Source organism: Urocitellus parryii, chromosome 5 (genome assembly GCF_045843805.1).
Source record: "Urocitellus parryii isolate mUroPar1 chromosome 5, mUroPar1.hap1, whole genome shotgun sequence".
In the NCBI taxonomy this organism is placed as follows: Eukaryota; Metazoa; Chordata; class Mammalia; order Rodentia; family Sciuridae; genus Urocitellus; species Urocitellus parryii.
This window is the reverse complement of record NC_135535.1, coordinates 196,933,767-196,952,302: the sequence shown is the minus strand read 5'-3', so window position 1 is coordinate 196,952,302 and position 18,536 is coordinate 196,933,767. Positions and strand designations below refer to the sequence as shown.

General features: G+C 34.7%; 1 protein-coding gene across 1 annotated transcript in view; it reads right to left on the bottom strand.

Annotated features, from left to right (window-relative positions):
- Atrnl1 (attractin like 1) overlaps positions 1–18,536 on the bottom strand; it is a 694,860-nt gene that overhangs the window by 651,178 nt on the left and 25,146 nt on the right. The window contains exon 6 of the mRNA XM_026389193.2: positions 1,269–1,443. Within this exon, the coding sequence (XP_026244978.2) occupies positions 1,269–1,443 (175 nt within the window). The remainder of the gene's footprint in view (positions 1–1,268; positions 1,444–18,536) is intronic.

Here is an 18,536-nt window from a genome sequence, read left to right as displayed (position 1 = left end):
TTTGGGAATAACACAATTTTAATTTAAAGTTCAAACTATTTTGTAGGCATTTCATTTTTTAAAAAATCATAGTTCATTTCCTTTTACTTTCCACATTTAAATCTCACTATTTTCTCTGGGTCATTTCATATCTTAACAATTCATTTTTATCCCAGCAACTCTCAAGACTTTTAGCTGTATTTTATTCTTCATGTATTATGCTACAGAATTCTAATTTTTCATTTAAATATTTACTACAACTCTTCCTCTCTCTCCAGAATTTATTTTATAGTTTCACACTCAATCATTGTTTTAAAGCAGACTCCTCTTATACTCAGAATTTTTAAATCTTCAAAATTAATAGGGCTAACATATTTAAAGGGTAGGGTTGGCAAAAAATATATAGAATGTGCAGTTAAATCTGAATTTTAGATAATTAACAAATAATCTTTTGGCATAAGTATGACCATACAATATTTGGGACAAAACCACACACACACACACACACACTTACACTAAAATTTTATTTGTTGTCTCTCTGAAATTCATGTGTAATTGGCAGTCCTATATCTTCATATGCAAAAACTGATAATTCTATTGGGTACACACCATTATGATAAATCATCTAGGGCCAGATCTGACTTGTTGATGCCCAAGTTATGCCAATTATTACATATTACAAATATCAACACTGAAAGTGAAATTGATAATCAAATGATTCTTCGTATTTCCTCTTCTATTCTGTTATTAAAGGGCTTACTAAATACGATAATCAGCTTTAAAGGAAATCAGATAAAGTTGCCATCCATGTGGTTCCCTTTATCAATCATGCAAAGAACAATACTATCATGCATGCACTGTTAGTAAATGATCTGTTTTAAATTGCTGGCATTGTTATCCCAACAAACATTTATAAAGTACCAACTAAGTAAAAGTTCAGATAAACTATACAGAAAAAAGCAAAAGTATTTTTATATCTACAATTACACTTTACTCTGGAAAAGTAAAAAGCAAGATTTATTATGCTGAACATAGGGACCTCCCGCCTTTATGTAGCATTTTCTTACATAAAATTAACTAAAAATGTTTTAGAAAAAGTGAAATAACTACACAAAACAAACTTATATGCTCAATAACAAATAATTAACTGCCGACAACAGTTCATACAGTCCCAAATCAGTCCTACTCAGCAAGTAGAAAGCATTACAAAATAACCACTTATATGTTTGGACAGAAAGAAATTCCAGTTTAAAAATAAAAATTGTGAAGATCTTAAAATAAGTACTTACTTCAGGACCATTTGAAAAGAACTGTAGTTAAAAGTATATCCACCAATCACCCACATAAATTTCCCATGTAAAACTGCTTTATGTGAAGCCCGACCTACAGAAGGACTGAAGGGTTTAACATTTGGTAGAATCCAGTAAGACTCAGTAGAAGGAACATTGAAAGAGCAATCAGGACCTATTGAAGAAAAAAATCAAACAACACACTGGATTAACAAAGAACTGTGGTTATAGAATGAGATACAAATTATAAAAAACAGCAGAATGCACAGATTAAGAGAATTTAAGAACCTGATGTTCATCATCCTAACAAATGTAACTTATAACAATAAAAAGTCTGAAATATAATGTGTAAGGAAACTACTAACAGCAAATGTAATGCCTAGAGGGGAAAAAAATCAGACATGAAGATGTTCAAATAAATGCCACAATCAAAAAAAAGTTATTAAAATATATAAAATTTCAGATTTACTTTAGTATGCTAACAGAATTTAAATTGGAAAACAATATACTCATATTCTATTTCTGGCACTTACTAGCAGTGTGATCTTAAGCTAAACTGTTTACCTTTCATCGAGCCTTCATCCATTAAATTGAAATTACAGTCTACTTCCAAGGGTTACCATAATTTTTTAAAATATGAAAATGAAAGTATTTTAAAAAATACTTTTAAAATTATAAACTATTAAACAAATATAAAGATTACGTTTAAGATTACGTTTTTCTTAGCATCTTTTTTTTTTTTTTTTTTTTTTTGGTACTGTGAATTGAACCTGAAACACTTAATTACTGAGCCACATCCCCCAGACCTTTTTATTTTCGGGCCAGGTCTCACTAAGTTGCATAGGGCCTCACTAAGTTGCTAAGGCTGGCCTCAAACTTGTGATCCTCCTGTCTCAGCCTCCCCAGTCACTGGGATTATAGGCATGAGCTACCATACCCAGCTTAGCTTCATTATTAACAATGCATATCCCCAAAGGAAAAAAAAATGATTATGTATACAAAAACCAAAACTATCAATTAGTATAGAATAATTTCAAATACTATAATTGAACATAACTGAGTTAAAAACATAGCTGTATCTTAATCCATATTCATAATGTTACCCAGGACTTCTGGTTTCCTCATCTATAAAATGTACATTAGCCTAATTAGTGTTTCTCAAAGTAAAAAGAAAAATAACTACAATTAAATATAATGGAAAGAACACTCTTGAAGAAAATATATCTTCATCAAAAGTGAGCTCACAAATTATTTGAATTCTAATGTGACTAAAATGTGCTAAATAGTAGACATAAACTCACTGAGCTTCAACTTATTTTATAAAATATAAGATCCACATAGTTTTATAAATTATATACAAAAAAATTAAAAAGCAATAAAATTAACATTTCCTGGCATACTTTGTTTTATTACACTTTGCAGATATTACCTATTTTACAAACTGAAAGTCTATGGCAAATCTGCATTGAGCAAGTCAATTTCAGTACCATTTTTTTCCAATGTTATGTGCTCCCTTCATAGTTATGTCTCATTTTGGTAATACAATATTTCAAATTGTTTTCATTATATCTGTTATGGTGATGTGTAATCAATGATCTTTAATGTTACTATAAGTTTTGGGGCACCCTAACTATACCTATGTCCGAATGCCAAGTTAACTAACAAATGTTATGTATGTTCTGACTGCTCCACTAAAAAGCCACTCTCCCATCTCTCTCCCTCCCCTCTGGCCTCCCTATTCCCTGATACAACAATAAGTCTATTAATAATACCACAATGGCCTCTAAATATTCAAGTAAAAGAAAGAGTCTAGTATTTCTTAATTTAAATTGAAAGCTAGAAAGGATGAAGCAGCATGATGAAGGTATATTAAAACTGAAACAGACTGAAAGCTAGGCCTCATATGTTAATCAGCCAAGTTGTGGATGCAAAGGAAAAGTTGTTGAAGAAGACTCAAAGTACTACTCTAGTAAACACAGGAATGGTAATCAAATAGGCTTAATGCTGATATGGAGAAAATTTTAAGGGTCTGAATAGATCAAACCACCCACAACATTCCTTTAAACCAATGCCTGATTCAGAATAAGGCCCTAATTCCATTAAATTCCATGAAGGCTGAGAGAAGTGAGGAAGCCACAAAGAAAAGTTTGGAACTGGTAGAAGGTAGTATACAAAGTTTAAGAAAAGAAACTATCTCTATAAAATGAGAGGGTCAGGTGAAGCAGCATGTACTGGTGTAGAAGCTGCAGTAAATTTATACAAAATAGCTAGCTATGATAAAAGGAGAAGCCATTACCTAACTTCAAAGCTTCCAAGAACAGGCTGACTCCTGTTAGGGGATAATGTAGCTGGCGACTTTAGGTTTCTTTAGGTTTCTCTTTTACACTTCCAACAATATAACAACTCTACCTCCTCAGCATATTATCCTACTCCTCGCCCTCAGTACTTTGTCCACCATCAGAAACTGTAAACTCTTTTACAAACCTGCTGACCATATTGTAGATAATAATTGAATTCACCATTTCCAAAATGCTAGGACCCTTAAAATTTGAACTAATCTACTCTGCCTGTGCTTTATAAAATAGAACAACAAAGCCTAGATAATAGTAGATTGTTTACATCATGATTTACTGAACATGTTAAGCTTACTGTTAAAATGCTGCTGCAAAGGGAGGATCCAAGATGGCGGGCAAGAGGGAGGCAACACTCTGTGTTGCTCCATGACCTGGGACTCAAATAGTGAGAACACTGCTTCTCCGCAAGCAATATTCCTGCTCCCGCAAGGGAATCACAGCCACAGTGCCATGGGCTCCAGGCCAAAGCATCAGAGTAGGTCTCCCAACAACTAGCCCACACAGGACTACCAGGTACCCCAGTGGGCACCATCAACACCCAAATAGAACTTTTGGCCACCCACCAAAACCACTCCAATGCAGAACACCCGGCAGCTTCCCACATGCAAAAACTCCGGCCATCACTCCCGTGTGGACCCCCATCTACCAACACAGGGCTCCCCTGTCGCCGCAATCTTGGGACTCTACAGCAACAGAGATAGTCCCCTATATGCAGTGGCCAGCCTGCACCCAGGAACTTCACACAGGCTCTGAAGTCAGCTAACAGCCACATACTGCAGGACACAAGAGCTCCTCTCTGAACTCACAGTCCAACAGCATCACTCAGCTCCCCCCACATACAACCCGACAGCCCACTGCTGAAAGCAGGCGCTTCCATCTTGAGTCACCTTCATCTCCATCTTCAATGGGGGCAACACGTCTCTCCCCAGCAGCCACTACCCTGGCTTAGTGACATCCTGGTTACCTTCACCATCCTAAGGGCAGACATGGCAGCTAACAACAGACGATCCCACCAACTGAATAAGAAGGGAGGCAGGAAAGATCCGAATCTCCAACCGAAACAATTCCTATTTCTTCCTTAAAGATTTTTTTTTCCCTCTCCTCTATTCTCCGGCGCTCACATTCCCAACATATGTGAAATCAAGTACTTTGCATGAAATAGGATTTTGAGGACTGAGACTCTAAATATATATAATAATGTCCTCTAAATATATATAATATATTAAAGTTGTATATTTTTTTTCTTTTATCCCACCAATTTCTACTATTTTAACACTTGTTTATTTTTTCCTAATATATATGTGTGCTTGTTTTATGTACTCTACTATCTTCCCACTTACTTGTTTACCCAAAAGTACTTCCTCTCCCTTCTCCTGTTACTAATCTTCCTCTTTAGGTTTCTCTTTCATACTTCCAAAGATATAACAACTCTACCTCCTCAGCATATCATCCAACTCCTTACCCTCAGTACTTTGTCCACCATCAGAAACTGTAAACTCTTTTACAAACCTGCTGAGCATACTGTAGATAATAATTGAATTCACCATTTCTGTGTATATTGTAACCAAACTGTAAACATCTTAATAGCAAACATCTGTTTTTAAAGTGTATACTGTTTATATTGGGATCTGATAACATTGTCCTTCACCTCAAAGGAGAGGTTCTGGATCCCTACAGGAGCACTATAAGCCTGTAGGGTAAAAACAGCAATGCCTCAGATCCACAGTGCTATAATGGAAGACAAAAAAGCAGTATGAAAAGACAAGGGAAGAGAGTGCCCCAAACATATCAAGATACCACATTATTAGAATCCATGGGGAGCATAACAGAAGAAATTACAGAGAAGGAGTTCAGGATGTACATGATTAAAATGTTCTGCAAATTGAAGGATGATATAAGAGAGCAAATACAGGCAGCAAAAGATCATTTTGACAAAGAGCTATATAAACAAATACAGGAAGCAAAAGATTACTTCAATAGGGAGATAGAAGTTCAAAAAAATAGAAATCCTTGAAATGAAAGAAATAATAAACTAAATTAAAAGTTCAATTGAAAGCATCACCAACAGATTAGACCACTTGAAAGACAAGAACTCAGACAAAATATATAATTTGAAAAGAATGTAGACAACACAGTGAAAACAAGGGGAGAACATTCAAGAAATTCAAGAAATATGGGATAGCATAAAAAGACCAAACTTAAGAGTGATTGGAATACAGGAAGGAACAGTGTTCCAAACCAAAGGAATAAGCAATTTATTCAATGAAATAATATCAGAAAATTTTCCAAACATGAAGAATGAATTGGAAAACTAAATTCAAGAGGCTTATAGGACGCCAAATGTACAAAATCACATCAGATCCACACCAAGGCACATTATAATGAAAATGCCCAATATACACAATAAGGAGAGAATATTAAAACCCACGAGAGACAGGAATCAGATTACATATAGGGGGAAACCAATTAGATTATGTGCTGATTTTTCAACAAAGACCCTAAAAACTAAAAGATCCTGGAACAACATGTATCAAGCTCTGAAAGAAAATGGATGTCAACTGAAATCTTATATCCAGTAAAATTAAGCTTTAGATTTGATGATGAAATAAAAACCTTCCATGATAAACAAAAGATATAAGAATTTACAACTTGAAAGCCCACCCTACAGAACATCCTTAGCAAAATATTCCATGAAGAACTGAAAACCAACAATGAAAATCAGCAAAGGGAGGTATTACACTAATCAAAGGAAAAACCATGGGCTGGGGTTATGGCTCAGCAGTAGAGCGCTTGCCTCGCACATGTGAGACCCTGGGTGTGGTTCCTCAACACCACATAAAAATAAATAAGTAAAATAAAGGTATTGTGTCCAACTACAACTAAAAAATAAATATATAAAAAAATGAGAAACCAAGTTAAGTTAAATACCAAAAATAAACAAAACTGGATGAGAATACAAATCACGTTTCAATAATAACCCTGAATGTTAATGGCCTAAACTCACCAATCAAAAGACATGAACTGGCAGACTGGGATTTTAAAAAAAGAACCAACAATATGCTACCTCCAAGAGACTCATCTTATAGGAGAAGACATTCACAGACTGAAGGTGAAAGGTTGGGAAAAATCATACCACTCACATGGACTGCGGAAGCAAGCAGGGGTTTCCATCCTCATATCAAGTAGACTTCAAGCCAAATTGAATGAAAAGGGATAAAAAAGGACATTTCATAATGCTTAAGGGAACCATTCATCAACAAGACATAACAATAATAAATTTATATGCCCCAAACAATGGAGCATCTACATTCAAACAAACTCTTCTCAAGTTCAAGAGTTAAACAGACCACAACACAATAATTCTGGGTGACTGTAACACACCTCTTTCACCACTGGATAGATCATCCAAACAAAAGCTGAACAAAGAAACCACAGAACTCAATAATACAGTCAATAACTTAGACTGAACTGACATTTATAGAATATTTCATCCTTCAATGAATACACTTTCTTCTCAGCAGCACATGGATCTTTCTCTAAAATAGACCATATATTATGTCACAAAGCAAATATAAAAAAAGTAGATATACTACCCTGCATTCTATCAGATCATAATGAAATGAAATTAGAAATTTATGATAAAATAAACAAAAAAAAAAGCTACTCCAACACCTGAAACTAAATAATATGCTACTGAATGAACAATGGGTTGCAAAAGACATCAAGAAGATTTAAAAATTCTTAGAGGTGAATGAAAACATAGGTACAATGTATCAAAATCTCTGGAACACTATGAAGGCAGTACTAAGAGGAAAGTTCATTGCATGGAGTTCATTCCTGAAAAGAAAAGAAAGTGAACAAATAAATGACTTAATATTACATATCAAAACCCTTGGAAAAGAAGAACAAATCAACACCAAAATCAGAAGACAGGAAATAATTAAAATCAGAGCTGAAATCAATGAAATTGAAACAAAAGAAACAATTAAAAATATTGATAAAACAAAAAGTTGGTTCTTTGAAAAACAATAAATAAAATTGACCTTTAAAGACATTTAAGGAAGAACTATACCAATACCCTTCAATTTATTTCAGGAGTGAGAAAAAAAAAGGAGCACTCCCAAACTTATTCTATGAGGCCAGTATCACCCTGATTCCAAAACCAAGCAAAGATACATCAAAAAAAGAAAACTTCAGACCAATATCTCTAATGAACATAGATGCCAAAATTCTCAATAAAATTCTGGCAAATCAAATACAAAAACATATCAAAAAGATCATGCACCATGATCAAGTGGGGTTCATTCCAGGGATGCAAGGTTGATTCAACATACGGAAATCAATAAATGTAATTCATCACATCAATAGACTTAAAGATAAGAACCATATGGTCATCTGAATAGATGCAGAAAGGGCATTCAAAAAAATACAGCACCCCTTCATGTTTAAAACACTAGAAAAACTAGGGATGACAGAAACATATCTCAACATAGTAAAAGCTATCTATGCTAAGCCCCATGCTAACATCATTCTAAATGGAGAAAAATTGATAGCATTCCCTCTAAAAACTGGAACAAGACAGGAATGCCCTCTTTCACCACTTCTATTTGACTTAGTTCTTGAAACAATGGCCAGAGCAATTCAATAGATGAAAGAAACTAAAGGAATACAGATAGGAAAAGAACTCAAATTAGCACTATCTGTTGATGATATGATTCTATACCTAGAAGACCCAAAAAAGTCCACCAGAGAACTTCTACATCTAGTAAATTAATCCAGAAAAGTAGCAGGATACCAAATCAACACCCATAAATCAGAGGCATTTCTGTATATCAGAGACAAATCCTCTGAAAAGGAAATGAGAAAAACTGCCCCACTTAAAATAGTCTCAAAAAAAAAAAAATACTTGGGAAAATAACCTAACAAAAGAGGTGAAAGACCTCTACAACAAAAACTACAGAACACTAAAGAAAGAAATTAAAGAAAACCTTAGAAGATGGAAATATCTCCCTTGTTCTTGGATAGGCAGAATTAATATTGTCAAAATGACCATACTACCAAAAGCATTATACATATCTAATGCTTTAGATAAGTATAATGACATTCAAAATCCCATTGACATTCCTCATAGAAATAGAAAAAGGAATCATGAAATTCATCTGGAAAAATAAGAGACCCAGAAGAGCCAAAGCAATTCTTAGCAAGAAGAGTAAAGCAGGTGGCATCACTATACTAGAACTTAAACTATACTACAGAGCAATAGTAACACAAACAGCATAGTATTGGCACGAAAATACACTGGTACACCAATGGTACAGAATAGAGGACACAGAGACTAACCCAAATATTATCACAGTTTCTTATATTAGACAACAGTGTCTAAAATGTACATTGGAGAAAAGATAGCCTCTTCAACAAATGGTGCTGAAAACACTGGAAATCCAAATGCAACGGGATAAAATTAAACCCCTATCTTGAACCATGCACAAAACTCAACTCAAAATGGATCAAGGACCTAGGAATTAAACCAGAGACCCTGTATCAACAGAAGAAAAAGTAGAACCAAATCTCCATCATATCAGATTAGCCCTCAACTTCCTTAATAAGATCCCTATAGCGCAAGAATTAAAATCAAGAATTAATAAATGGGATGGATTCAAACTAAAAAGCTTCTTCTCAGCAAAAGAAACAATCATTGAAGTGAATAGACAGCCTACAGCTTGTGAGCAAATTTTTACCACATGCACATCAGAAAGAGCACTAATCTCTAGGGTATATAAAGAACTCAAAAATCTAAACACCAGTAAAGCAATAACTCAATCAAAAAATGGGCCAAGGAACTGAACAGACACTTCTCAGAAGGTGATATATAATCAGTCAACAAATACATGAAAAAAATGCTCAACATCTCTAGCAATTAGAGAAATGAAAATCAAAACTATTCTAAGATTTCATCTCACTCCAAACAGAATGGCAGCTATTAAGAATTCAAATAACAATAAGTGTTGGTGAGGATGTGGGGAAAAGGCACACTCATACATTGCTGGTGCAGCCAATCTAGAAAGCAGTATGGAGAGTTTTTGGAAAACCACCTTTTGACCCAGCTATCCCTCTCCTCAGTCTATACCCAAAGGATTTAAAAACCACATACTACAGGGACACAGCCACATCAATGTATATAGCAGCACAATAACTAAACTGTGGAACCAAACTAAATGCCCTTCAATATATGCATGAATGAAAAAAACTGTGGTATATACACACAATGGAATATTACTCAGCAATAAAAGATAATAAAATCATGGCATTTGCAGGTAAATGGATGGAGAATATAATGCTAAGTGAAGTTAGCCAATCCCCCCCAAAAAAATACCAATGTTTTCTCTGATATAAGGAGGCTGATTTATAGTGGGATTGGGAGAGGGAACATGGAAAGATTAGACAAACTCTAGATAGGGCAAAGAAGAGAGAGGGAAAGGAAGGAAGGAAGGGGGTAAAAAAAGATGGTGGAATGAAACAGACATCATTACCCTCAGTACATGTATGAAGACACAAATGGTGTGAATACACTTTGTAAACAACCAGAGATATGAAAAATCATGCTCTATATGTGTAATGTGAATTGTAATGCATTCTCCTGTCATATATAATAAATTAGAATAAAACTTTTTTTAAATGGCTGCTGCAAAGAGAAAGAATACTTTTAAAATATGAGTGCTTATTGACAATACACCTGGACATCCAAGAGCTCTGATGGAGATTTACAACAAGATTAATGTTTTCATACCTGCTAACACAATAACCATTATGCAGCCATGGATCAAAGGCTGATTTTTACTTTCAAGTCTTATTATTAAGAAATACATTTTGTAAGGTTACCACTGCCATAGATAGTGATTCCTCTGATTAATCTGAGAAAATAGATAGGAAACAATCTGGAAATAATTCACCATTCCAGAGGCCATAAGGAATATTCAAGATTTCTGGAAAGAGACCTAAATATCAACATTAAAATGAATATGGAAGAAGCTGATACAACCCTCATGGATGATTTTGAGGGGTGCAAGAATTCAGTAGAGGAAGCAACTGCAAGTGTGGTGGAAACGTCAAAAGAACTAAAATTCTAAGTGGAGCCTGAAGATATAACTGAATTGCTGCAATCTCACAATAAAATTTTATCAAAGTAAGAGTTAAATTTTTATGATGAGCAAAGAAAATGGTTTCTTGAGATGAAATCAATTCCTGTTTGAAGATGCTGTCAACATCACTGACATGACAACAAAGGATACAGAATATCACATGAACTTAGTTGATAAAGCGGCAGCCCACTTTCCAATTTTGAAAAATTTCTGCTGTGAGTAAAATGATATCAAACAGCATCACATACCCCAGGAAAATCCTTCATGAAAGGAAGAGTCAATGGATGCAGCAAACTTCACTGATGTCTTATTTTAAGAAACTGACACAGTCACCCCAACCTTCAGCAACCAGGACTCTGATCAGTCAGCAGCCACCAACAAGGAAGCAAGACACTCTACCAGCAAAAGGATTCCAATTCAAATGAAGGCTCATGTGATTTTTAACAATTTTTAGCAATAAAGTATTTTAAATTAATTAAGGTATGTATATTTTCAGTATAGTGTAAACATAACTTCTATGTGCACAGGGAAAACAAATCTGTGTGCTCACTTTATTGCAATACTCACTTGATTCAGATAGTCTGGCAACAAACCTCCAGTATCATGAAGATATCCTGTACTTAATATGATGGGGATGGGTTGTTTCGCTCTAAATAAATAATTTGTTCCCAGTTTAAAATGAAACTAACTCTTACAGAACACTTTTTACATAATTTTAGCACACTTATTATTTTGACAATATAATTCTCCTATCATTTTTCTTTACTCCACTTTTTACAAAGCTTTTTAGTTCATACAATATAGCATATTTGTCCCTCACTCTTCACAGAAATATTAATACATTTTAGTTGTATGATTTTTACCTATATTATATAAGGAATACTACTTTTCCCCAACTTAATATTGTCAACACAAATGCTGATGGTGCCATCAAGTGGCAGTACAGCTAACCTTCAATTTGCTTGTATCAGTAAGTTCTACATTATCATTTAGTCACAATACTTTAAAACTTCCAAGCAGATTCTGATTAAAAAATAGTTGCCCAGTTTTCACTTGTTCATTTGTGAACCTACCCATATATTCATGTACTCATCTTCAAGATCTTTGAGCATACATTATATGGATTTGTATTTTTCAGGTACAAACAAAAACAGATTGTCTCTTTGACAGAGACATAGTCTTTTAAATTGGATAATTAAAACTTTATTATTCCTGGGTGCAAAGACTGTGAACTATTCTCACTAATCAGAGAAATCAAACGAACCTGCTTCTTTAAAAAGTAAATTTTAGCTGGGCATTGTGGCACACACCTGTAATCCTAAAGGCTGAGGCAGGAGGATCATGAGTTCAAAGCCAGCCTCAGCAATTTAGAGAGGCCCTAAGAAACTCAGTGACCCAGTCTATAAATAAAATACAAAAAAGAGCTGAGGATATATTTTACTGCTTGAGTGCCCTGAGTTCAATCCTCAAAACCAAAAATAGAAAAAAAGCAAATTTTACAGACATATGTCTAAAATTCTAATTGCTTTTGTGTTGATAAGGTCATGCTTTGCTGTCTTGTTTATTGTCATCTTAGCATAATCCCTGCCCTACATAAGCCTTGTCCAGTCACCGGCCATCCGCCACTGTGAGCCTCTGCACTGCTGTGATATTGAATACCCTTAACCATCCATGCCCCACCTGATAGAGAATAAGGACTTTGAGTCACTTCCTCCAACTTCGCCCTCTTTCATCAGGAAGCAGCTTGGAGATGTCATTGCCCATTTTTCCATAGAAATGGAATGCAGAAATTGACGGTGGGTAAATGTAATAGCAGTCCACTTTGTACTTTGAATATAGCCCCTGCTGCCACTGCAACTTAAAACAGACATCTTTCTTTCTCTTCCTCTCTACCTAATCTCCTCCCAAATCTCAGGTGAAACAGGATTACCTTTCTTCCCTATCCTAGGCAGAGTTAAATCCCTTGAACACACATCTACCACAGGAATGAAGTAATTCAGAGATTGGGGATGGCACCAGAAGATCTCAAAATTGACTATCTCCCAAATTAACAAGTAAATTACAACTTAAACACAGAACACACATAGAATGTAGTCTTTGAATCTCCTCTTTATAAGCCCCCTGGTTCCCCATGATGGGCAGAATCACAGGCCCTGGGACAGAAGTCCTCTGTGTTTCTCCTTTGCTAGCAAAGCAATAAACCATCTTTATTGCTTTTTCTAAAAAAAAAAGCAAATTATAATTCTAAATCACTTAGAAATCAATTAACTCTCAATGTAGCTCACTACCTGTCTTTGGAAATAAAATTTCATTAGAGAACAGCCATGCTCACTCAGTTAAGCATTATCTATGGCTGCTTTTGCACAAAAACAGCAGAGTTGGATAGTGACCCTACAGACCATATGCTTGTGAAGTCAAAAATATTTACTATCTGGCCTTTTACACAAAATTTCATCAACCTCTAATTTAACTGAAGAGAAAAATGATCATGGGGACATTATATAAGTAATACATAGATAACTGTGATTATTCTACCTCTTTAAAAAATAAATGTGGAGTTATTTTAAATCATGCAAGTTGAAGATAATAAAGCAAATAGAGTAAAATGTTACCAATAGGCAAATCTGGGCATTACAATAGTATTCTTGCTGAAGGCTTGCAACTTTTTATAACTTTGAAATGATTTCTAAATATAAAGTTAAAAACAGACTACCAACCAAAGGCAAAGAGCTAGAAGCAGCCAAACAATATATAAGTATTACTTAGAAAAGAATCTGATAGAGAACAATGTCATGAAAAACCTTTGAGACTCACAGACATGTTTAAATCACCAGTATAATTACTAAATCTGCCTTAAAGTAAAATATTGCAAAGCAAGTCTGTATTAAGCGAAATAACAACCCCAAGGATAGCCAGGTCCTCATCATCTTAACTCATAAATACTACCTTAAAGAAACTTTACAGATGTAATTAAGAATTTTGAGCTGGGTTATCATGGATTAACTGAATGGATTCTAAAAAGAAGTGTCCAAATAAGAGGTAGCTGTGACTACACAAAGGAGGCAATGTGACCCCTGATGCTACACTGCTGGATCTGAAGACAGAGGCCATGGAAAGGAGCCAAGAAATGCAAAGAAGGTAGCTCCAGGAGCTAAAGAGTCAAGAAAACAGATTCTCTCCTTCACCCTCCAAAAGAAATGAGGCCCAGCTAAGAGCTGAATTTTTAGCGCAGTGAAACTAATTTCAGACTTTTGACATCCAAAATAGCAAAAGTTTAATAAATGTGTACAGCTTTAAGACACCAAATTTGTGGTAATTTATTATAACATTTCTAGGAAACTAAAATAATAATTTATTAATGTAAATAACTTAAACAAAATATTGTTAATATAAGAAATGGGATCCTAAAGATATTTTTTATTTCATTTTGTAATCTAAATATACCTAATTTTCTACACAGAATGAAACAACAATCAAAATTCTTGCTTTGTTACTAAATCATTTTACGTAGCTTCCAGCAATTACCACATTAGAAGGAATGGTTTATAGGCAAACTCTGTAGATTACCTTTATTTTTACTCAAACTAATAAATTTATGAATTGAATAAGATTTATGAATATGATTTTTAAATTTAAGGAAAATCAGTGTCTTAATTTGTTGCTTTCAGAATTCTGTCACCAAAATGATTAAAAATATAAATTAATAAACTGAATATTAATTATAAACACAAATAACCATAGAGAGCACTTCATACATATAAAGGCTTATCCATTGATTAAAAATTAAATATTGATATTTACATTTAAACACAGTCTTTGCTGTGTTTAAATGTAGATATCACCATCTTTTTATAAAAACATATCCATGAAAAATTTTCTACGACTCCTACCTGAAATAACCTAACCAGACCATGCCAGCACACTGATCTGACTTGAAATCTCCAGAATGTAAGAAATAAATGTATGTTGTTTAAGTGACCCATTCTGTAGTACACTACAGCCTGAGCTAAGTCTCCATGCTTTGAAGGCAATCTGTAAACCATGGTTAAGGGTGTTAGAAGAGGTCTGAGGGTGTAGCTCAGTAGTAGAACACTTGCATAGTACATGTCAGGCCCTGGGTTTGATCCTCAGTGCCACAAAAAAATAAATAAATAAAATAAAGGTACTGTGTCCATCTACAACTAAAAAAAAGTTTTTTAAAGAGTACTAAAGGGCAATATGTAAGCTACCTTGCAAATTTCTTCAAGGCAACTCATGATTACATGTGTACCCTGAAATAACTTATTATGCCCTAATATGTTATATGACTAACCCAGAAAAAAATATACTACAGGGTAAAATATGAATTTGGATTAAAAGATTTTGCATTTTCTAAATAAAACAAAATTATCAGATTTATTCAACTGCAAAACCACAGTTTAAGTGCTCTTTCTGGTAGTAAACACTGCCACCCAATGGCAAATGTTAAAATCTAAAACCAAAGAATTGGAACAAATATAAGACCAAGGACTCACTCAAGAACCGAAACTTTAATAAAATATTTAAATGCTCCAATTTTGTCTCTCTAAATATTTAGAATTATGTTTTATATGGAAATAAATAATAAATACCTATAATTGAATATTCACATATTATTCTACTAGTAAATTAGCAGGTTTCTAATTCATTCATTTGATAATAAAAAGAAAAAAATGGAGTGCCTACTACATGTCACAGACTATATTAGATTCTGGGGATACAAAGATCATCAAAACAATATCATTTTAACCTCGTGGAGCTTATATCACAATGGAAAAGATGATGAATCACACAAACACCATTATGAACTGTGATGAATGCTATGATTTTAAAAAATAGGGTCTAAAAACCTCACAGAACAGGGGATCTGACCTGGTCTTAGAATATTATTGGGATGGGGGTATTCTAGAAAGAAATTTAGAAATAAGACAGGTCTTGAGATAGAAAGGGACTAAGCACCTGAGAAACAGAAATAAGTCAAAGTATGACTTTACATCTGTAAAGTATGACTTTACAGATCAGAGGTACAATGCGACGAAACTGTTCCATTAAATGACTTACATATTCAGAGTGTGCCTTTTAATCAATAATTTAAGGGCTTAAAACAAACAACTTCAGTCCTTACATGAAAACTGTGTCTGAATTCAAATTAGAAAAATATGGAAAACATAAAAATATTTAGAAGAATTAAAAACATGTAAAAGGATTAAACAGCCTTGAACAGGATGGGCACTGAGACAATGAGATACATACATTAAAGATGGCAACCTGTTTTTCATCTCTCCGTAAAAATCACATGCTGAAGCCTGCTGAGTATCTCTTTCACGTATCTACTCCTACCATCCAGTCCACACTGCAGTTTTTCTGAGTAGACAGGAGAGAACTACTTAGCCCATTTCTTGTCAATTATGGCAACAATTTATACTTGAAATCTTTTATTTGGATTTTCCATTTATTTGAACTTCATATGTCTGGGGAAAACCGTATTGTGTGAATTTTGTTCAGAAACAGGACCCATTCCCACCATACATGACAGGTTAAATTCTCTATATTTCCAAAACTACCTAAGGTATGGATAAGACCTATATTTAGCCAACCAGATGTTTCTAAGCAAGACTTTCCATCTTCACAAGTGATACAAAGATGTGGTACAGTTTAAAGTTCTTTCCATCCATGCCTGCAGCTTCGAGAATCGACATAAGGATGCCAATGGTGGTATGCCAAGAAGGTCCAGTAGCAGTGATAGAAGTATTCTAATTTTCCTATTGCTTCATCTTTGCTATAGACCTATCCTTCCTTTGTAGCTTCCTTTTTTCAAAACTGCTGTTTCCAGCATTCCCATCTTGCTTGTGAGTTGTCCAGTATCCTTTTCTTTTTTTCTCCCCCGCAACCCCCGCCCCTAGGGATTGGACCCAGTGTCGCTTTACCAATGAGCTATATCTCCAGCCCTTTTTCTAAATTTTATTTTGAGAAGGGTCTCACTAAACTGCCCAACCTGGCCTGGAAATCGTAATTCTCCTGTTTCAGACTCCCTATAACTCAAATGACAGGTGTGTGTCACTGTACCAGGCTTCAATATCCTTTTGTTAGGAAATAGGCTAAAAGAGCCAAAATAAATTGCTAAAATAAGTTAAAAATTCATGACCCTCTCTTGACACATTCTAGAAGTGAATGGGCTAGTGTCACTGGTTCCTACAGTGGTTGCCATTTACCAGTCAAAAAAAAGAACTGGACAACCTAATAGTTGTATACAGCATTCCCACCCACAGCCTTGAAAACAAAGCCACACTAGCTGAAAGGTAGGATGAGAACTGTGTCATGAGGCTTTAAGGCCAAGGGATAAACTAAAAGCCAGTGGATCTTATTTCCAAAAGAAACAAAGGCCTCGTACAGTAGCACATGCCTATAACCCCAACAGCCCAGGAGTCTGAGACAGGAGGATCACAAATTCAAAGCCGGCCTCATCAAATTAGTGAGGCCCTAAGCAACTCAGTGAGATTCCATTTCAAAATAAAATAAGAAGTGTTGGGCATGTGGCTCAGTGGTTAAGTGTGTGTGGGTTCCATTACCAGACCAAAAAAAAGGTGGGGGAGAGCAGGATGAATATTGGAAAATGGTATTCTCTCTCCAGTAGCTGACTTTTCTAATTCAATAAGCAAGAACTACTTCTGTTGTTTTCAACCAAAGACTCCCAGGGATTCAGAAACACACATGAGAGAAAAACCTGAAGCCACCATGATTAAAGGAGTTGGTGGGGGAAACATCACATTTTGGAGTCCACTTTGAAAATCACCGTACTATTATACTCTCTATATATGAACATAAATTCAATTTGTTGTATTTTTTATTTTGATATCTTTTTAAAAATTTCTCATCTATTTCCATGTTTCAAAGTCATCTTAAGAGAGCAATTCTTTTCAAAGTTGACTTTTTCCCTTATGTGACTTAACTAAGATTTAAATAAATTTTATTAAGTGAAAAATGTCAGGGAAACCACAATGTCCTTCATTCAGTAGGTGAATGGATAAACTGTGATATATCCATATAATGGGATATTATTCAGTGCTAAAAAGAAATTAGCTATTAAGCCATAAAAACACATTCTGGAAACTTAAATCCATATTACTATGTGAAAGACATTAGACAGAAAAAGTTACATACTAAGTGATTCCAATTTAAGTCACATGCCCCATAGTAACCATGTTTCAGTCAACAACAAACGACATATACAACTATGTTTATATCACCTAGTGACACCATACAAGTACACTATTAGGATGTTCACTCAAAAACTGCCTAACATATCTTTTCTCAGAATGCATTCCCATTATTACACAACACATGACTTTATATGACATCTAGGAAAGGGGAAACTATGGCGAGACAGGAAAAAAGATCAGTGGTTGCCATGGACTGAGGAGGGAATGATGACAAAGCAAGCACAGGGGATTTAAAAATGGATTCATGTCACAATACATTTATCTAAACAGAGAATGTACAACACCAAGAATGAACCCTAATATAAACTAGGACTCTGGGTGACAGTGATTTTTTTAGTGTAGATTTATCAATTCTAACATCTGTACAGCTCTAGTAGGAGATATCGACAATGAGGGAGGCTCTGCATGTGTGGGACAGAGATTTCTGCACCTTCAGCTCAACTTTTCTATGAACCTAAAACTGCTATCAAAAATGAAGTCTATTTAGGGCTGGGGCTGTAGCTCAGTAGCAGAGCACTTGCCACCCATGTGTGAGGC